The sequence below is a fragment of the Mus pahari genome, chromosome 19 (assembly GCF_900095145.1).
Source record: "Mus pahari chromosome 19, PAHARI_EIJ_v1.1, whole genome shotgun sequence".
In the NCBI taxonomy this organism is placed as follows: Eukaryota; Metazoa; Chordata; class Mammalia; order Rodentia; family Muridae; genus Mus; species Mus pahari.
Genome location: NC_034608.1, coordinates 57592009 through 57614226, shown reverse-complemented (window position 1 = coordinate 57614226; position 22218 = coordinate 57592009). Strand labels below are relative to the sequence as shown.

The window sequence follows — 22218 nt, the reverse complement described above, 5'->3', positions numbered from 1 at the left end:
CATTACAAAAGCAATTGCTTATTTTTGAAATTTGGAATTCCTGACTGGTGATTTCAAATACACGTAATCTCCAATACCCACTTATTGTCAATGAACTATGCTGTATTGTAATGCCATTTAAAGTCCTAAATCACAACAGGGCCCCCTGGTTCCTCTCCACCTAGTTTATCATGCCTTTAGTATATGGGATCTGAAGAGTAAGCCCCCCTTTTCTATTAGTGCGATAATCTAATGACCTCAATTAGAGAGAGGAGTAAAAAGGCTCACACATCTAAAAATAACTCCATTATCCACGCAGAGAGGGCCCCGGTTCTGTTTCCTCTGCCCCCCGCTGATATTAAGTAAGTGGCAATCGATCAGGATAATGTCTGGCTCTCGTTTCTCATAAATGAAGGGCTGTGGCTTTAAGTAATCATCCGCTGCTTGTGCCAGAGACAGAGGCTGCAGTATCAGCTTCAGAGAGGAGAGAGAGGAGTCTGAAGCAGTAACCTGCGGGACAGGCGGGGAGGCCACCCGGGCCAATGGCGCTCCTCCCTGTGGAGCTCTGAATGTAGGCAGACCCGGACGGGTGGGAGGCGTGGCCACCTGTGCGCTTCTTGGACAGTGCAGGGGGTGGGGGAGTTGGAGAGACCGGAGCTGGAAAATGGGCTGCCCTAGCAGCAAAATGTGCCTCTCTCCTCCCTGTGCAGCAACAAGGGTAATTAGTATTTGTTTACAGTGCTTTTCTAGAAGGGTGTCAGGGACTACGTACTGCAGACCCTGTCTGGAACCAGGGGAAAGTGCTTTGAATGAGAAGCAGCTCTAGACTGCATTGGCCAGTCAGTCTCGTGGTCTCTGCCACCCTGTGATCCAGATGCCGGCTTGGAGCCCCACATCTAAGGGGATCTCAGGAAGGGCCCTTCCGGAGAGCCTGGGCATTCTCTCACTTCCTAGTTTCACCCTGGCGCCAGGGACTCTCCGTCTTGAGGAACTGTGTCTAATGATTGTGTTTGTATAAGTATGTGTGGATGTGTGCCTGCTACAGACCTGAAGGTAACGTGAAAATTATTCCTTACCGCGAGACTGATATTTGTTATTCTTTAAACACTGAAACACCCTCCTGATTTCTTTTACTTCACTTCTCTCGAGCCTATTTAGAATTGTAGTTGCTTCGTGATGTAAGAGTCCTTGGAAACTGCTGTGTAGCTGGGTGAAATCAACTTGATTTCAGCTTTAAGAGATTATTTTTTTTAATTGTCCTAGCTTAAAAGCAAAGTTTTTTTTTCTTGTTGAGAATATAGGGTTGGCCTTGTAACAAAACTTTTTTATTTGTGGACATGGGACAAAGTCTATCTAAATGCCTATGTTTAGAACATTAAATATTTATCTTGAACTGATTAGGCCCTTATTGCCCTTGGAGGGGAGAGTGCATTACATCTTAAGTACAATCTGCATTAGCTTAAAGGGTCTATGGATCTCCAGTAAGTGCATGGCTCAAAGCAAATATTTTTAAATAGCCACTTTTGTTCTTCAAAGGAAAGTTTCGATGGGACCTGGGAAAGTACAGATTTTTTTTTTTTCTTTTTTGAAACATGAAATTCCTTTACAGCAAAGGGACATCTGTGTTTTGCTTGGTTTTTTTAACAACACAAACTGTTAGCTTAAGTGATTCAGTGATTCGTATCTCGGCCTCTCAACTCTGGGTCTCATTTTTCCCAGCAGTGGTAAGTGTGTACTTTACTGAAAAGGGACCCTCTTAAAAATAAAAACGTTAGTAACTTGGTGTGTGTTTTCTGCAGCGGGAGGAAGCATTGAAGCAACACAAAACCCTCTCTCAAGAACTTGTCAGCCTCCGGGGAGAGCTAGGTAAGAGCCTGTTTTCCTGCCCCTGTCCTGGGTAAAGTTGACAAATGTGCTCTAACCTCCTGCCCTGTGGCTGGAGTTACACGGCGGACCGGGCGGCTGTTCTTTCTCCCTCTCTCGTATCTGTGCAGACACTTACTATCCACATTGCTTTTGAATCTTGGCAGTGTGACCTCAAGCTCACAGAATTCCTGGCACTGCTCTGAGTGAGCTAACACAGCTTTCTGATGACCAAGGCATAAAGCATTGCTTCGTACGGAGTAGACAGGGACAGAATGGTTTCTGTAATTGTGTGCATTCCCATTGAATAATTATGTCGTCTCTATGTCTGTCTGTCTCTGTCTCTCTCCTTCCTTTCTCTCTCTCTCTCTCTTTCTTTCCAGAACCACTTTTTAATATTAAAGCGTGTTAAGAAAAAAATATTCTGTGATAAAAGTGACTACATTACACATCCCTGTTGTGGTACAGCGCACCCGTGGAGTGTACAGTGAGTCTACAATTAAAGGAATACTGCTTGTTAGGGCCACCCATGCTCTGTGCTCCTTAAATAGCCAGGATGAGCTGGGGGAGGAATGTCTACCAACTCCAGGAGCGGTGTGCTCTGTAGCATTCTCTAGGAATTCCTGCTGTTCGATCTTTTGAGTTCTTGGTGCCTCTGAGGATCCCTAGATTTGAAGGACAAATCTACCTGGGTTACCTGTAAGAGAGATCGGGCTGCTCTGTGTCCCCCTCCCCTTGCCCTGTCTATGGGGACTACTCACCCTAAGAATTGGCTTCCTGATTTAGCTTCAGCTAGATCTGGAGTTGTTCAGCAAATGTCACCTGCCTTGTCCTTGGCTTTGCTTGCCGATAGGCTGTGTTCGAAGCATGTGTAGCATACGTTCTTCAAAGGGAAGAGCTAAAAGACAGAACAAATTTTGTTCATTTAATTCTCAAAGAATCCTGTTTTTCTCTGAGAACCAGACCATAGCTTAAATACCGCCGTCCTAATTTGCTGGACTAGAATATTTGTCAGCAACTGCACTGGCTCAGTCAAGGCAAAGGTCACGGGCCAGTGCATGTGGGGTCAAGATGGTGCCCTTCCCTGCTCCTTGTGCCTGCCAGTTGAAGTCAAGGCCAGTTCCTCGCTAACCCTTGAGATCCACAGCAGTAGAGAAGCCACGGGTGCTGGCTAGCATCAAGCAACAGAAAGGATGGACCCTCGTGGAAAAATAATTTTCAGACAGATGAAAGTACAGAAGCCCAGTGATGAGTGAGCTCTTTCTGAACCAGGACAGAAATCACAGCATGGACGGCCCCAATCCCAGACACCGTGAAGACCTTCCTGTTCTAATTCAGTCTGGCTGCCTCCCTTTTGGCTACCCAGTGACCAGCCCAATGTGTTTGTCTGTGCCTTAAGTTCTGTAATGGATACAGAGTAAGGAGACAAGGCAAGAGGGTTGTTTTTGTGAGCTTCAGTGTTCATCAGAACACAGTGGAAATGGATGAGCCTCCCTAATGATTCAGGTTTCTACTCTCCAAGCGAAGGCAGGACCAAGACCGAAGGGGACACTGAGCCCATTGACTCTGATTGAATGGTGATCCTCCTCAGCATTAAGCAGTTTAAATTGCACTTGCTGTTGTTATCCTACAGCCTGTCAGGAAACAGCCCGCCTTTGTCGTCTCACCTCTCTGTCCGTGATAAGGAGAACCGTGGCCTGGCGTGTTTTTCCTGCCGCTGTCAAAGTGTCAGGATGTTACGGGTGGCCTGCCCACATTGTTTTGTCACCCTCGGCTGGACTTGGGAAATGGTGTCATTTCTGTGAACTGCTGAATCAGACAGGCTTGCTCAAGGACCAGTGCTTGCTCAAGGACCAGCGAAGGCATTTGGGGAAAGGTTGGTTTGGCCAGCAAACAGAAGAAAACCTTCAAACAAGTGTAATGAAGCTGGCTCCAAAGAAAGTTCTTGAAACTTTCAGCTGGATTTGTGTATTGGGCCAGAGTGGAAAAAAGATCAAAGTTTCTATGTCGAAGCCGAGACAGTTTTCCTGTTTGAGGGAATAAAATGTGTCGCACTGTGGTGTCACAGTCTCCAGGCTCGAATCCTTTGGTTGGGAGCTGGGTGGCTCAGAGCCCATCATGTCACATCTCTTCTGTCCCATTTTTTTTCTTGCTAAAGTGACAGTGTGCATGTGTGCCCCAAGGATGATCATAAAGGTCACATTAGGTAAAACATTACAAAGCCACCCATATCAGGTGTTAACTGCTATTACCCATACATACACGAATGTATTTGGTATTAAGTTAATGTCATGGTGTGTTTCTACAATCCCAGTAACTCCAGAGGTCAAGACAAGAGGATTGCTACCAGTCCCAGACCAGCATAGTGAGTGAAAGGCCAGTCTATGATTGCTTAGTGAGAGCCCATGCCAAACACACACACGGGGATACACACTCGCAGATTCAGTTTTGCAGCCTTGTAGGAATTGGTGACATGCCTTCTTACGAAAGCATAAACTATTCCGTGGGAAGGATTAGTCAGTAGATGGGATACTATTAGAGATCCCTCAGGACAGGGAGACCCGACCTTTGCTGCTATTGGCATTTAATGTAGGTTAGTGGAATGGGGGGTTTGGTTTGGTCTGGTCTGGTCTGATCTGGTCTTTTCTGGACAGGTGTTTCAAAACAGAGTTTCTCTGTGTAGCTCTGGCTGTCCTGGAACTCAATCTGTACACCAGGCTGGCCTCAAACTGGGAGAACCTTCTATCTCTGCCTCTTGAAAGCTGGAATTAAAGGTGTGCACTCTCACTGCCTAGATGGAGATATAGGCTTTTATTCATACACTCCCAGTTGGGAGTTACTTAACATTTTTGAGTACACAGAGTTTTCCCTTTGATGATATGTCTGCGTGTTTTGCTGGATTAGTGTGGAGTCTAAATAGAGGAGTAGAGTACATGAGGTGGTAGGGCCTAACCCCCGATGCTTTACAGGCGACTTAGAGCTCTGACCTTCCATCTATCACTTCCGTCATCCAAGTATCCACCTTGTCCCTTGGATTAACCAGGGGCTGTCAGAGTCACTGGTCAACTGTGGGATCTTTCCTTACTTTGACCCTGAAAACTGGAACAAGAGTCTCTCCCTTGAAGAACTATGAAGAGTGAAAGAAACTTGGATCTGGGAACCCCGCAACTACAATCATCTGTGCCTTTGCCCTTCACAATCTAATGGCTTCCACCCATCTTCCCCATTGCCAGACTTTCTGGATGCCCTCATTTCGTCCTCTAATAGTCTCTTCTTTTCATCTGGCATGCAACCAGCATGTTTCTCCTATCTGACCCACATCCCTTCATGGAAATCCCTTTGCTTGGGCAAACCTCTCTGAGAAATCCCTGTCTCCTCAGAATCAAACCATGAGGCTCCCCCTTTGCCCGTGACTCTCATACCTTGCACTGATGTAGTTAATGTATCCTGGGTTCTTCTGTTATCTCCAGACTGTATGGTCTTCTACTTCCTCTTTGGGGAAAAATCATAATGAACTCTCCATTTGCATAGCTTAGTGGCTTATGTTTATTGGAATTTGAGAGTTTAAATTTTAAAGGCCAGCGTATAAACAAGAAATATTCTATAGTTCTACTATTTTGGCATACTTTTGCATAGCCCTCTGCTTTTGTTTATAGAGCATGTATAACTTTGTACCATCATTATTTTAGGAAAGCCTATTTTATATACAATAATATCTATTGCGCCATCACGTTTTTTGTTTGTTTGAGACAGGGCAGCAATGTGTAGACTAGGCTGGCTCTAAACTAGATCCTTGATCCATACTATTTTCTTTAAATGACATTTATTTGCATGTGTGACCCACATGTGTGTGCCACAGCAGCTGCATGGAGGTCCGAGGACAGCTTTCGGGATTGAGTTCTTCCCTTCCACCCTATGGGTACTACCCACAAACTCTGGTTCTTTGGTTTGGTGGAAAGCCTTGGACCCTCCCTGAGCTTCCCAGTCAGTCTATCAGTTTTATATAATCAGATTCCTATAATCTCCACTTGCGTTGAACATTTATGTAATTCAGAAAACTCCCTTGAGCCTCCCCTCCCTTAGAAGCAAATACTGATCTGGGTTACATGACCTAGCACCAATGCTGTCTCTCTGAGTTTCGTCTTAAGTGAAAGTGTAGTCTGTAGTCTCACTCACGTCTGGCTTCTTCCACAGAGGGCCATGCTGCTGGGGTGTTTTCTCATCAGCCTTTGGATTCTTTTAAGGAGCCCAGTGCTTTTCCAGAGCACCTTGCATCCTCCACTGAAGGCGGTTTTAATGATTGTGGAGCATCTCTAGAATGCTATGGCAATAAGACCATCTGAGCGTGACTCCACGAGGTGTAGTTCTTAAGCCCTTCCCTCCTGAGCTGCAGGGGTGTGCCTCCTTAGAGGCCCTGCCTTCTCGGTGAGCCGGCTGGTCCAGTGTGATGCCGCTCTCTTCTGCCTGGTCCTGTGCTTCCAGAGTTCTCTGCATATCTGCACAGCTCTCTCCTCGCGCTCCTCTACTCTGGACTCTCAGATTTTTTTTTTTTTTAATTCATTGTTTTAAGTTCTGTTGAAAACATCTTCATTTGAGTTTCACCCAAATTTTTCAGACGAGTTAATTTTACTTTTTCTACCTTTCTGGTTACTGGGTACACATTAAGACTTTGCACTTGGAGCTATTTGCTTATGTACCTCTTCCTGCCATTTAGAGCTAGGAGGTCTTAAAGGCAAAGCCACTCAACTCCCCGCTGTCAGGTGTGTCGGCCTGGGGCGCACGGGTGCATAGAGAGTAGGAAAAGAATAGATTTTGCAACCAAGGATGGAGACGGGGAAGGTGGGCTTCTCCCTGTAGTGTGCAAACGTTTGAAGAGTTCTGTGCACAAACATTTCCTATGAGCTGCTAGGTTTCACCGTAACAGCGGTTCACCAGAGAATCTTGAATGCCAGTCTTTGCAAGTAGTTGACGGTTACATTTCATGGGCAACATCCAAGGCAACCTTTTGAAACTGAGAAAGACGTTGTGGTTCTTTCTGCAGTCAGGTTGAATAAAAAGTGTTGTACGGAGGTCTATCACTGTAATCCCTGAGATTTCTGTTGTCCTTAAAATTACACTTTTCTGCTATATAAAGAGAAAGATTTGTTTGTTGTGGTGTTGGGGATCAAACCCAAGGCGTTGTACATATTGTACGTGGTAGACAAATCCTCTACCGCTGAGCCATACCTCTAGCCCCAAGGAAATCAATGTGAACCCAGCAACCACCAAAGGATAGAAAAATAACATTAATTTGCTTGAAAGTTGGGTCAAACTCAGATAGGACAAGATATATGTGTGTGCGTGTGTGTGTGTGTGTGTGTGTGTGTGTGTGTGTGTGTATTCTCAGGAAGTTAGAGCTAATTCACACATCTTTTTTATTAAGTAGCCCCAGTTGTTTTTAATCCCTTAATACACTAAACATTGTTAAAATCTTCAGGATAAGTATGTAAAAGCTTCATTACTTTCCCCTCAGTATATCGAAATTTATAGATTTTGGGACATTCTCTGGGTTCTGTTCATTCCTAAACAGAGCAGTGTTCAGGCCTACATAGTTGATACTGTATAAAAGAGAAGGAGTTGAGGCTCAAGGCCTAGTGCTTTCCTGCTGCTAACCTGCTCAGGAGCCAAAGGGTCTGGATAAGAACCCAAAGTGGCCAGGCTAACACACTTGTGTTAGAGAGTGCTTCGTGTAACTTTGTAAACCAGTGGGAAAATCATTTGACACCACTGCAAGCATGCATCGACCACCAGCAGCTTGTGGGACCCTTCTCCAATCGAAGCAGGGAAGGAGACGTATACTCTTGTTAAATTAGAATATTTTCTTACCTACTTACTTAAAAACGACAACAAACAAGCAAACCAAAACACGTTGTCAAAAGCAGAATATGAGCCACCTGATGAGCACTCACCCAGTGAGCCCTACATAGACTGGCTCACACCTCGTGAAATGTGGAATGTGTGCACCACCCAGCTCTGGCTATAATTCTGGTGTAACAAGCTTGTGTCTAAAGAGATTTAGACACTGTATACCTAATTTCAAGACTGCCTGCCTGCCTGCCTGCCTCCCTCCCTCCCTCCCTCCCTCCCTCCCTATAGAATCTAATGAGATAACATGAGGAAACCCCACCTAATGCTCTTTATCTTGATGAGGTGTTTGAAGGACTAGTTGATAGCTACCTCAGACTTGGGCCAATCTCTTGTTATCTGTGTCTTTTCCTAAATTTGGACTTTGGCTGGCTCCACTGATAACCAAAAGTCCTCCCCCCCCCCCCACAGATGAGCAAAATACTGCCAATAGCACCTGGCTTTGAGAGTCCCATGGGATTTCTTTCTTGTCCTGGTCTCTTCCTGACTCTAAATTTCCAAATGTTTCCAACCCCGGGTCACTCGTCTAGAACACAGATTCACAAACATCACTGTGAGATGAAACAGATTTCCTGTTCTCACACCCACCAATTCCAACTCACTCAAGTTTGGGATGGAGTCCAGAAATCTGTACTTTTAATATCATCCAGGTGATTTGGACACCAGAGTACCTGGGACTACACCCAGACACCTTACTATCTAGAGTGTTCCGTGTCTGTGTGTCTGTGTCTGTGTGTATATGTGTGCACACGCGTGCGTTCCCCCCCCCCCNCCCATGTGTCTATCAGCGTACTAACAGTAAGTAGTTCCAAGAGTCCAATCCTAAATGTTGAAAGTCTATGCATGTCTGAGGTCTTGTTCTAGCGCTTTTTGATTCTTCTGCCCTAAAAGCAACTGATCTGGAAAAGCTGCATGACAGAATAGTTAATACCTGACTGGGGTTCACTGTATTGTTTCTGTTTGAAGAAACCTGGTACTTTATAATGGGGACTCTATTTCTCAGGCCTGAGTCTTAGAACACAAACACACCGACAGTTATTGAGCCACACTTCTGTCTCTGCCCCACCTTCATTGCCAGATTTTTTTTTTTTTCCTGTGCACTGTGAGCAGCTTTCTGCAGCCTGACACGGGCTAGGGCATAAGATGGAAACAACCAAAAACACCTTTCAAACCCTGCCTGCAGTGGGAGGCAGGACATTGTCTGGGAGAACCTGGCCGCACCCCGGAAGCCCAGCTGGCCACCTCTGTCCGGAAGGTGGAAGACAGGCCAATGGGGCCAGATTACGAACTATCTCATCAGCGCAGGAAAGGGAGAGAAACTGGGCCTTGGAAGCATTGTTCTCCACTTATCTTTCAGTCTCTGTGGCTCCAGAGGAGATGTGAGTTAGAGCATTCTTTGGTGCATACCGGACACCTGAACTAATTTCGCCCTTTGGATCCCGAATCCACGGAAGTAGCTGGTGAGAACCAGTTCCGAGTTCCACGCCTGGAGCACAGGGGTTTCGGGGTCACGATTGATTCAGGTCTGCCCTCCCAGTTCCATTTGGTTAAATGAGACTTAGGGTAGCACTTCCTTGTCAGCTCTGAGCCCTGCTGAAAATATGAGCCCGAGAGCCTCTTGCAAGGTCTGCGGCCGGTGTTACAGGTAGCATGGCATTGTTTATGGGAAAGTGGATTTAATGGCGCCAACAGTTTTTATCAAAAGTCGGTTCCCCAAAAGTTTATGCCTGATGAGAGATTTTGAAATTGTTCACATAGACTCAAGGGTGTCATGCGCAAGAACAATCAAAGTCACTAATCACTAATTTTTGAAATTTAGAGGAGACACATGTCTACCATGTGTCTCCCAGGTTACTTGGCTGTGTGAAAGGTTACCTTTAAAGAAACAAACTCGGAAGGCCGTAATGCTAGGCGACCACCTTCCTGCATGATGCCCCCACCCTTTGGTGCTCTCAAGGCCCCTCCTGCCTTGGGGTTGTCATAGACTTTCTGTACAGTCTATAACAACTCCATATTTGCCTTTATCATCCCTTAACTGGCCAGCAGATCACAGAGCTATTTTCTCACTCGGCAAATCAAGACTTAGAGGTTCAGAAAGTCAGAAATACCTTTTGGTCAGACAGTCTGGGCCCCACCTTTCTCGGTTAGTTTTCTCATGGACACTTTTGATTTTTTTTAAAAAAAACAGCTTAGAGCCGGGCCTGGTGGCGCAGGCCTTTAATCCCAGCACTTGGGAGGCAGAGGCAGGCGGATTTCTGAGTTCGAGGCCAGCCTGGTCTACAGAGTGAGTTCCAGGACAGCCAGGGCTACACAGTGAAACCCTGTCTCGAAAAACCAAAAAAAAAAAAAAAAAAAAAAAAAACAGCTTAGACCCACATTTGCCCTGGAAGTGTATCGTGATAGGATCTCATAGAGTAATGTTATTGAGTAATCATGGGGGAAGGGCCCTGTCCTGTGGTGTGGTTCCGGAGCTGGGGACCAGGTGAAGTGAGAGAAAGTTCTTAATAATGTATTGAAGAAAGGCACGAAAAAGCCAGAAGTACAAGCAGGTGACTGGTTCCACCGTGGCCAGAGAGAGAGAGAGGGAAGAGGGACCAAGACGGGCAAGGCAAGGTGGATGCAACGGCTCCCCCATTTTCCTTATATGTGATACAGTGGAGGAGAGCTCTGAAGGCTTCCCACAGACAGCTGGCTCCCCAGAACCCTATCAGGAGAGTCATGTGATTACAGAAATCCTCCCGTTTTCCGGTCTGCCCCTTTCTGTCACTGTCTCTTACAAGGCACCAAATGTGCCTTACTTTCCATTTGACCTCGCCTCTCCCACGATCCCTTGTCATTCTCGATTGCATTTTAGGTCTGTTTATAGAATACAGACAGATCTCCAGGAAGCTGGGGAAGTTCTGTTGTCTAGAATATAAAAGTACAGTAGCAGTAGTAGATTTAAAGAGGAGACTCCAGAAGCACCCTACTGTGTGTGTGTATGTATGTATGTATGTGTGTATGTATAGGCATTGTATAGGGAAGGTGGGTGTTGGAGTTCAAACTCAATAACCATTAGTTTGTTTGGACCTTCTAGCACGTCTCCGAGAAAACTACAGTCAGGTTTGATTCCTCTAGAATAACACAGTAACACCTATTGCACAGGGCAAGGCACTTCCCACTCATAATCGTTAATTCCATAGGGCAAGCCCCAGTGTGGCCTCTATTTTAGAGATGAGGAAATGCAAGCACTGATTGCTAGTCATCCCCTTCGAAGCCGGCTATTCACGTATTAGAAGAGCAGCTCTGTATCACTTCCAAGAACATTGACATTTCTCAGACCATGGGTGTGCGATGTTTTCTTCCATAACAGAACACTCATTAGTCAGCAAGCAGAGGGAAATTTATCTCTATGAGATGGAAACAACCAGTCCAACCATCCCCCCACCTTACAAAAAAAAAAGCACCCTGGGGACTAATTAAGTAATGGCTTCACTTCCTCTCCATTTCTAACTGCCAAAGGGCCTGAGAGTAATCTGATTGTGTTTTCCCAAGGTCAGATTGGACGGTACAGTGGAGCCTTTTCTAGAGTCATCTAAATGATTGTTTACAAAACCAGCCTTCTCGTACTTCTCGTGCAGTGGCTTCTCCTTGCTCAAATAGCTGTGATTTAGACAGGGCAAGTCTTCCTGGTTTTCCTGGCCTTGGCCTGATAGTCTGGGGGCCGGTGCATCTCTCATTAATATCTTTAACATGACTTAGAACTTTAGACATCATTTTGTAAATGAGTCTGTGGCTTTATGTCTAAAAGCTCTCTCTTTTTTTTTTTTCTTTTGGTGAGGCCAAGGATTGAACCCCCACGCATTTGTGCGTGCTACATACATTGTCTACCACTCGGCTACATCTGCAGCCCATGGTCTTGGGGAAAGAGACTCTTGTTGTGCGGCTCACACTAGCTTTGTATTCCCATTTAGCCCAGGCTGATGTTGAAAAGTCTCCTCCTCCTGCCACAGCTCCCTGAATATCGGGATAGTGTGTGTGTCCACCGTCATGTCCAGCCACACTTCTTTCCCTTTCTCTTTAGCAAGGTCTCACTCTGCAGCTCTGGTTGTCCTGGAACTGGCCTCTCGATAACTTAAAACTCACAAAGATCCGCCTGTCTCTGCCGCCCAGGTGCTGGGATTAAAGGCGCGCACCACTCTGCCAGGCTCTGGCTGTATTAAACTAGGTAGCTGGAACTAGCTTTTCAAGCTCGAAAGTATTTTTTATGTGTGCTTAATCATGCACAAGCTTTTTACACTCGACTAATGGGGTGTTTGAAAACAAAGGCTTATGCCAAGAGTAGCAGTGCACGCCTTTAATTCCCAGCGTTCTGGGGTGGGAGTGGGTGGGTGGGGATCTCTGTGAGTTTAAGGAAAGCCAGAGCTGCATAGTGGGAATTTGTCTTGGGGGTTGGGGTGAGATTTTTCTATACGTGTTGTAACTCCTGTAAACCAGCTACACCTCGAAGCATGGGGAAACTCCACAGTCACTCATTCTTAATCCTGGATGACCTGATTTTTTTCTTTTGGCTTTGCTGGTTGTCAGATGAACCGACAGCAGTGGACTTCAGGCAGAGAAGCAAGAAGGCAAAGGATAGACGGAAGCCAGCACAGGTGGCCCTGTAACCTCTCCATGCTATGAGAAGCCAGGGAGCATCTATAAACTAAAATTGAGGGGTGACGTCCTTATTCCCCCACCAGAAACATGTATGTCCCATCAGACAGGAAGCTCCCGGAGAGCCCTTAATACATTCTCAGAAAGAATTCAGGGGTCTCTCTACCAAATCACTGCCTCCTTAACGAACCCAGGCCAGTTGATCCAAACTAAAGCCGTTTGTGAGGGCGAGAAGCGTAGCCCAGCTGTTGTGCACAACACTATAAACAGCAGAAGGTCCCTTGCACAGCTGCAGGCTGATGTCACCTTCTGGAGCCTGGCCTGGCCTTTGGTTGTTGGAAGTAACAGCAGTAGGCCATCCGATCCCCCATCCAATCTCCCTTTCTCTTTTCCGGTCCTCCCTTCCCATCTATTCCCCCTTCACTGAGCTCACAGTAGCCAGCCAAGCTGCACACTGTTTGGGCTACTGGTTTTTTGTGTGTATAAACAAAGCAAACAGCCCTATCTTGTGGTTAATGGAGAGGATCTCTGTGTATCCTACTTGATTTTAAACACCGACGCACTGTAATTGACATATTCAAACTGACAATAGTTTGATTATAAGCAGATGTGTAAAAATCTGGCAGGTGCGGACAGAGTTAGCCTGCACTTAGAGGCCCTTTGTGCCCACGGTGGATGCCGACTCTTAGTTTATTCCTGAGTGGCAGGTTTGCCAAGATGCTGAGTTGCTTGTGCACCAGGTGCCTGTGTACACGATGCTTCTGTATGGAGATGTTTGTGTCTGGCGTGGGTTTCTGGATGAGTTTGGTCATGCGTGCTTGCTTGTTATCTGCTGACCTGTAAAATTCTAAAACTGGCATTTCCCTCACTAGAAACGAATCCTCTCATCGATTGGCTACAAAGCATTTTTATAGTCTTTGCCCACATAAAGTTCTAACTTGGGACACACAGGGGACCTAATGGGAAGATACCCACTGCTCTATTTATAGGTTGGAAAGTCAGTCGGCAGAAGCTAATATTGGTTGCTACTTAAAGTGCCACTGGATGTCTTAAATCTCCTTTCTTAGAAGCAGTATAAGAGGATGTTTGTTAGTGATTAAGGAGGCCTTTCATTATGTTTTACTAAATTCTTTGAAAGAAAGAAAAAAAAAAAAAACCTGGTAGTATTTAATCCCAGATGTCCTCTGGGATGTCCCCTGTCATTTGGCCCTCACCTGCCATTTTGGCTCTTCCCTCCAACATTGCTGCTTTGTGAATTGATTTTGTTTATGACTTTTGTCTGTCTGTTCACGGTGTTTTTTGCTTTGAGATACAGTCTTGCTATGTAGCCCAGGATAGACTCAAACTCAAAGATCCTCCTGCTTCAGCCTCTACATTACTAGGGCTAAGGCATGCAGAGCACACACCACAGAACTTGGCTTTTCTTTGTGGATTGTTTTAGTAGCCAAGGAACACTATATACGGTTAAATATGGATCATATGGGAATAAACATTTCAGCCTTCACACTAGAATTTTATTAATGTGTTTGTGACTCAAAAATCCATTGCTCAAACCAAAAATTATAATGTATCACCTCATGTGCATTAAGATTAATATAACTTCATCATTTTGCTCTTGCCTTTCCTCCCTCAAAACCTTCCTATATACCCCTCCTTGTGTTGTGGGTTTTTTTTTTTTTTTAAATCATGTTTTGGTGAGGATGTGGAGAAATTGAATCTTGCCTATTATATTGTAAAACCAGTTTAACTGAAAGTGGAATTGCTATATGAAACAGCAATTCCTCTTTTAGATACACAAGCAAGAAAGTTGGAAGCAAGGTCCTGGAGCACTTGGGTTCCCATGGTCGTAGCAGCATTGTTCAGGGTGGACCAGTGGTAGAAATAACACCTGCCATCTGTGGGTCAGTACATGATGTGTACGGTCAGTGGAGACGTAGTCAGCCAGAAAGTGAGGGCAATCTAGCACAAGCCACAGGGCGGAGGACCACTGAGGACATCATTCTAAGTTGAAGAAGGATGCATACTGAGTTGGGAGGTCTCAGGCCAGGATCTGTTGACCCCTCTCCTTTGTGCCAAGGTGCACATCATGTTAGGGCAAGCACATGGTTGAGGAAACAACGGTTTTCCTCATGTTAAAGTGAGGAAGGGCAAGATAGCATCATGGTGTCCCTCTCAGAGGTTTGACCCAGTGACCTAAGGTCCACCACCATCCTTTGGCCCTGGGAGCCTCTAGCACACAGGCCTTTGGTGGACGCTTCTTACTTGAACTGCAGTACTGGTGAAACAGTGCCATGTTTATGCCTCCAGAGTTATCCCGGCGGTGTATAAATGTGGTGTGTCTCAGACACTGTGCAAACGTAAAAGGCCCCCTCCTCTTCTTTCCGCCCTTTTCAGTTGCTGCTTCAAGCGCCTGCGAGAAGCTAGAAAAGGCTAGGAATGACTTACAGACAGCGTATGAAGGATTTGTCCAGAAACTAAACCAGCAGCATCAGACAGACCGGACGGAACTGGAGAACCGGCTGAAGGAGTTATACACCGCAGAGTGTGAGAAGCTTCAGAGCATTTACATTGAGGAGGCAGAGAAATATAAAACTCAACTGCAAGAGCAGGTCTGTGCGGCTGGGCTGCTCCAGCGCGGCTGTCTGCTGCCGTTCTAGATGGCTGTCTATGTGCTTCATAAGTTATCCCTTGCCTTTTTAGTGTAGCTGGAGAGAGCTTTGGGGATTGATTGCTTTCTCTTAGGATGAAGCAGTGTTGCGTTAAAGAAGCGGGAAGTAGCCAGGCACACCCAGCATCCCAACTCTTGGAAAGTTGAAGTGGAAGGATCATGGTCGAGCCCTGCCTTGGCTGCAGAGAGAACTGGGGGTGGGGGTGGGGGGGGCAGCATGGGGAACTTGGAGTCCCTGGCTCGAAGTAACAGCTGCCAACAGGACCACATATGTCCTCAGTGACACAAAGGCTTGCGGGTCTCTGAATTCAATCCCCAGTGCAGACAGGCAGGCAGGCAGGCAGGCAGGCAGGCAGGCAGGCAGACAGACAGACAGACAGACAGACAGACAGACAGACAGAAAAAACAAGCTCTGTGATCCTACCAGCTCTAGTTACTTAGGCTGTCTTAGTTAGGGTTTTATTGCAGTAAACAGATACCTTGACCAAGGCAAGTCTTCTAAGGACAGCATTTAACTGGGGCTGGCTTACAGGTTCAGAGGTTCCCATTATCATTAAGGTAGGACCATGGCAGCGTCCAGGCAGGCATGGTGCAGGAGAAGCTGGAAGTTTTACATCTTCATCTGAAGGCAACGAGGAGAAGACTTGACTTCCAGGCAGCTAGGACAAGAGTCTTAACTACTCCAACAAGGCCACACCTCCTAATAGTGCCATTCCCTGGCCTCCATATCCCTGACCACCATCACAGAAGCTGAGACAACTTTATAGGATGGTCTCAAAATAAAAAGCAAAGGAGGTTCAGAGCTATAGCTTAGAGGTGCAGCAAGAGGTTGCAAAGCATGTCCACAGCTCTGGCCAATCCCTGGGAGTACCAAAAAAAAATTTTTTTTTAATAAAAGGGATAGAAATATCCCCAAAACAATCCACTTGGAAGCATTCTGGTGTTTGGCTTCTAAACCATCTACTTCGTTTTTAGATGCCTTTTTAATAACCACTTTCCCCCATTAATATCATAAAGTTGGGATTTCCCTGTTCCCTATTTCCTTTGTTTTTAAGTTTAGTATCTGCATAGTCTCATATATATATAGATATATAGATACACACACATACACACATACATGCCAGATATGTACTAGGGACTGAGAATAGAGTGGCCAGTGCTACAGGTGTGGGGATGAGGTGGACCTGTGAAGTACAGCCCTACACCTTGGGGTAGACTTGAGTGCTTGGGCCATCTTTGTTCCTGGGGAGGATGGGTTTGAGCTGTGGGCGGGGCGGGGTCAGAGTTCTACACATGTGTTAGATGGATGCAAGGGATGATGGAGGTCCCTAGTGTATGCTCCTTCATTTGACTTAGCACTTTTCTTCTTGCTAGTAAATTATCATTCTGTTTGTTCCTTACAGTTTGACAACTTAAACGCCGCCCATGAAACCACCAAGCTTGAGATCGAAGCTAGCCATTCAGAGAAAGTGGAATTACTGAAGAAGACCTACGAAACCTCCCTTTCAGGCAAGGGTGCTTCTCCTGCTTCAGGAGGCAGGCAATGGCAACGCGTGGTATTTACTAAAACGAAACTGACTCATGATTCTCCCTTGCACAGAATACCCTGTGGCATTCACTTGGCAGACCTCTTGGTTTCCTTGTGCATTGTTCATTGTTAGTGGATGCCCTTTTCCCTTAAGGATGCAAATTATGGTTATTGGTGCCAGGCCTTTAGGAAACAGGATGAACTTCCAAAGATTCTAAAAACCTTTCTGGTGGGGGTTGTGGTTGGCGGTGGTTGCTATTTTAGGTCCCAGGGAAAGTCGAGGTGTCAGCTTCTAGCACAGTGCTGCAGGGAGTCCACACGTAAGCATTCTTGCCTTCATGACTGTGGTAAAGTACAGGTGGGATTTGACGGACAAGGACAGGATGTGCTGTTGTGATTTCACCAGCACTGGACAGCTTAATGTCAAAAGGAAGGAATGGGGAGAAGCCATTGAGGACAAAGCCAGCAATGCAGTAGGGTGTTCACCACGAGTCAGCTGCGGCTCACGTAGTAGCAGGGGATGAGTGGTTAAAATGGCTGTGCGACCTTTGGGAGAAACTTCTCATGAGATTACGCCGCGGGGACTCAGAGACGATGGCTGGCTTATACACAGCACACATTGTCGTCTTCCTTAGTTTTAGAGTTCTGTTTTCTTCTGGAAGAGAAAATTGAAGGGAAGACAGGGCCCCTAATCCAGGAATCAGAAACCTGTCTTTTGAGGCCCTACCTTTTGTTTTGAGATTTTGAAAGTTTCCTTTTCCTCTGTGGGCATCAGGGTTCTGGTCCTTGTACCCTAAATCTGTGGCCTGCCTCATAAAGCTATTCTGAGGAGATGCTGCTTAATTTAAAGAATTGCATCTCATGAATGGAAAATATCATAAGTTGTACTTCATCCACTCCTGAGTCTATATACATATGCCAGGTTGTAGAGTAGTGATCTCATAGGGTGGTATTACCTTAAAAGAAAAAAAAAAAAAAAAAAAAAACCTGCCTTCCAGAAATCAAGAAAAGCCATGAAATGGAAAAGAAGTCACTGGAGGATCTGCTTACTGAGAAGCAGGAATCGCTGGAGGTGAGTGGCTCGCTCCTGGCCCCGGCAGATGGTGTGGACGAGGCCTCTATATGTAGGCCTCTGGTCCTTTCCTGGCATCTGATGCTCCACGTGTTACTGTTTGTGTTTTAGAAGCAAATCAACGATCTGAAGAGTGAAAATGATGCCTTAAACGAAAGGTTGAAATCGGAGGAACAAAAGCAACTGTTGAGAGAGAAGGCGAATTCGGTAAGTCATGTATCCCGGCTGCTGCTGGGTTCCCCTTCTGCTTGGCTGCCATTTCCAGTCAGTTAACTCTCCGGCAGCTGGAGAGATTACCGTGGCTTGGAATCTTTATGAGGGCAGTGTTTTAACTGTATGAAACAAGTTTGTTCTCTGATTTTTTTTTTTTTTTTACATCTCCAAAAATGATTCGTAGATTGAAATCCAGAAGTCTAAGCAAATACCCAGGAGAAACTGAGAAAAATCTAAAACTGGGAATATTTTTACAATAAAAATGACAAAAAAGTTAACTTATTGCGGTGAGGTTGCATAAACCATGGCCTTTTAGTGTATTCATGACATTATGTGTTGGACACTAGTATCTAAATTCCATTATGTTCTTATCTCCCTGAGAGAGACACACAGGCACCAACAGCCACTCTCCACTCCCCAAGAGCCTCCTGCTGTGAGCTAACCATTCTTCTACTTCCTGCTTCCATGGGCTGGCTTGCCCTGAACCTTCCATATAGCCATGCGATACATAGCCTTTCATAACTCTCTTCCCTACTTAGCCCAATGTTGTCGGTTCATCCCCGTGCCAGGGTGTGGCTATACATCCTTTCTTTTTACAGAAGGATCACATACATACATACATACATACATACATACATACAGGCAAGTATACATACATACCTGTAGGCAAGTAATCATATGCATAAAATACAAGTAATTTTTAGAGGTTGATGAGAAATTATGAGATTGTCCTCAAATGAATATGAAGGGATTTATTTATCTTAAGTTCCCCCCAAACCCTATTTAAGGGGCCACATGGAATTTTATTTCAAAGAGCCTGGAATGAAAGTTACATGTGTGATCTCAGTTTTAGGTCCTCTCCTGGCCTTTACAAAGCAGGTTATTTGACCCACAGAACGCATTTTCTCCTTTTGTGAAGTAAAGAATTTGAAGAGAAGAATAAAGCAAATTCCAAGTCTCCCTCAGGGTTCCTCCTCCAGAAGGGAAGGTAGTTTTTGATCCAGGAGGTACTTTTCTGTCATCTAAACCATTGAATGCTGTCAGAGAAACTTTCATTCATCATCTGGCCAATGGGTCATACACATACTCACAGAGGCACAGACAGACAGACAGACAGAGCAAGCTGATTTGTATCAAATTGTTGGATGGTTCAGTTGAATTTCCATCAGACCAGGAGTGGGTTGTGGGGGTACTTCACAGGGGTGGTATCACAAGTCTCCATTTGGGAGAGTGTATGTGGTCTATGGTAGTGTTGCTATGGCAAAGCCAAGGTCACCCTGAGGAGAGCCCAGAGGCTCAGGACATTATCGCTCTGTGTCATTCCCAGAGCCCTGCATATGACACTGTCTTGCCTGTGTTTCTCCTCATTTACTGAGTTTGCTTAGAGAAAATTACTGTTTCCTTTTCTCCCTCCAGACCCTAGTTTAGAACTGGAGAAAGCTCTCTATCCTGAGCTCTGTTTTTATGTTGTAAGCAATGGTTTCTTGTTCCCAGTAAGAGATATGATGAAAGTATTTGCCATACTAAATAACTGGGGAAAGATAAGTTTGTTTTCGATACTGTGACCAAAGTATTGCGATTAAAAGGTTCTTAATTCTTTTTTACTTCTTTGACACTGATATAAGAAGTTAAACCAGGCATGGTGACTCATCTTTATAATTCTGGCACTTGGGAACCTGAGGCAAGAGGATAGCCACAAATTCAAGGCCAGATTGAGCCGAACGAGTCCCAGGTCAGCCTGGACTATAGTATGAGACCTTGTATCAAAACAGACAAAAAAGGGAAAGAAACTTATATTTAGCTGGCCATGTCAAGGAATGCCTATAATCCCAGCAATGGGAAGCTGAGGCAGGAGGATTACTATAAATATCAAATCAGTCAAAGCAAACAAACAAAATTAAATGGAGTAAGTAATTTATTGCTTGTTTCTCTAAGACTAACCGGAGAAATCAGTACATCAAGAGATTGGACTGTATAATATGTGAATAAAATCAGAGCATTTATCTCAGTGTGTTTTTTCCAGAAAAACCCTCAGGTCATGTATCTGGAGCAAGAACTAGAAAGCCTGAAGGCTGTGTTAGAGATCAAGAATGAGAAACTGCACCAGCAGGACATGAAGCTAATGAAGATGGAAAAGCTGGTATGTCTCCTGCAGGACGGGAGTGAGTGCCTATCGCGCATGCGTCTCCTGCGCATGTGCAGTGCGCGTGGCTGTGCTGATGGAGTTACCTGGGAAATAGAACAGCAGAGCTTAAAGCTTTAGAACTGTGGCGTTGAGCTAGCTTGTACTCGATGATATTTGGAAAGTACACAAAGGGTCAGAGTTGCACTTTCTTTTCCAGATTTATTAAAACGGATTTGTTGCTGCTTCCTAGAATGTTTATTTATTTTTTATAGAGTACATGCAAAACAGCATATAGTTTTGGAAAAATTAATAACAAATCAGGTTTGCATTTCAGTAGTCTGTGGGTCTTCACTTGCCTAATGAGAAAAATTAATTACTCTAAAACCAGTATGTTAATGTCCCACCCATTCTAGACAGAAGGACAGTTGGATATATCCATTAACTTCACTGGTACCACACAATCTATTAGAAATCTGTATCTTTTTAAGAATGTGACTATGATAAAAAGAATTGTGTGTTGATCATCCCAGTTGGAAAACGGCAGGCATTGTTGAAAACCATAATCAGAATTTGAACCTACCCCATGCTGTGTTTGAGGGGTGTGCCCGGTGTGTACTGTCAGCCTTGGTCCAGCCCTGAAACTCAGGGTCTGCTAGCCAGGACATGAACCAAGACGGAAGGATTTCTCAGCAGCTTAAGTGGCCCTAGCTGTTGCTTGCTGTACTTCGCTCCCAACTGCCAGCCACCCAGGGCTGCGTGTGTCTCCTCCACCCGGTCATGGGCGACTCACTACGCCTTGAAGAAAAGTCTCATTCAGAGTTAGGCTAGCCTTGAACAATAGGGAGCGTAGAGGCCACTCTTATCTGCTCAGCTTTTTTTATTTGCTCGGGATTTGGCTTAGTTTGGTGTTTTGTTTCCTAGAGATAATGAACTGCTTTTTGAGGGAGGCAGTGCTTAAGGGAACACGCAGGCATGATCTCACTTCGTCAGGAAATGTGGGACTGGGGGGAAGTTCTTTTTTTTTATATGCTGCGGAGTTTTGATCTGCCCTAATGAAGAATGAAATTAGGTCATTTGCAGCAGTTACTGGAGTCGGAGATTGTCCTATTAAGTGAAGAAAGCCAGACCCAGAAAGACAAATATCATTTTCTCTCGTACGTGGAACCAAGATGATGATCTTGCGTACATACACTGCAGTCTAGTCTAGTCTGTTGACAAACGCGTGAAGGCGAGGGCTCGCTGGAGTTGATTTGAGCGCAGTCACAGTAAAGTCCCCCAGATGACAGTGACAGTTGTAGGCCAGGCCTACAACTCAGCCACTATTTCTAGGCATGGAACCAGAGAGTCGCTCACCTTGCGCTCATCCTCATAGCTTTTGATGGTCATGATTCTGCTGGGTTGGTTCATGATTTTGCTTTCTTGCCCACCAAGAAGCATATCGTCTCCTAAGCCACTAAGGAATTTCTCCCAACTAGCGTTTTAAGTCCAGCCCAGTTCCAGTTTGAGAGAATACATCCCATCTCTCAAGTGGGTGTCAGAATGATAGCAGATACGTACAGCGGGGACTCTTCTCCCCTACCCATCTTGGAGGTACCAGAAGTACAGGAAGTGGATTTTTTTTTTTTTTAACAAATGCATGAAACTCCTAGTTGTTAATAGGCCCAACCCAGTCCACACAGCACTTCTTGGCAAAGGTCAGCCTGTGACACCTGCTCAGCAGGCTGCCGGTGATGACTCAGGGAACCCTGTTAACTGTGTGTTGCTCCATCTCCCGTTCACGTACCTGAACTTATCAGACGATCTCAAGTGATCCGAGGCCCTGCTGTAAAAGTGCAAACACTTTTTAATTTCTATTGAGTCATGACAGTTGTGTTTTGTGCCCCGACCGAAGAAGAGGTGTCATAACAGTGCCAGTCCGCATGACCCTGTTGTTTTTATAGGAAGATGAGTTGCTATGGCGACGGGTACACTTGTCGCCACTGCTGTGCTGTGTACTTGGCTGCACCAGGCCTTTAGAGAAGATAGAGCACTTAGTGTATTGGGGTCCTCTAAAGGAACGGAGCTGATACGATGATTGATATATTAAAGGAAGATTTGCTAGATTGGCATCCATGATGAGCTTAGACTCGTCCAGCCGTGGCTGCCCACAAGGTTGGGCACCTCTGCAGAGTTCCGATCTGGTGCCAAAGGCCAGTGGGACTTCTGAAGAGCCTTTTGACCACCAGTCCACA

General features: G+C 45.4%; 1 protein-coding gene across 7 annotated transcripts in view; it reads left to right on the top strand.

Annotated features, from left to right (window-relative positions):
* Positions 1-22218, top strand: part of Mtus1 (microtubule associated scaffold protein 1) — a 150179-nt gene that overhangs the window by 122481 nt on the left and 5480 nt on the right. For 6 of the 7 annotated variants that reach the window (XM_029532078.1, XM_021218675.2, XM_029532080.1 and 3 more), the window contains 6 exons: positions 1779-1845; positions 14776-14990; positions 16453-16558; positions 17576-17649; positions 17761-17856; positions 19886-20002. In XM_029532078.1, coding sequence (XP_029387938.1) covers positions 1779-1845; positions 14776-14990; positions 16453-16558; positions 17576-17649; positions 17761-17856; positions 19886-20002 — 675 coding nt within the window. Of the gene's footprint in view, positions 1-619; positions 698-1778; positions 1846-14775; positions 14991-16452; positions 16559-17575; positions 17650-17760; positions 17857-19885; positions 20003-22218 lie in introns of those variants that run through there. The other variant, XM_021218678.2, reaches the window with a different exon arrangement.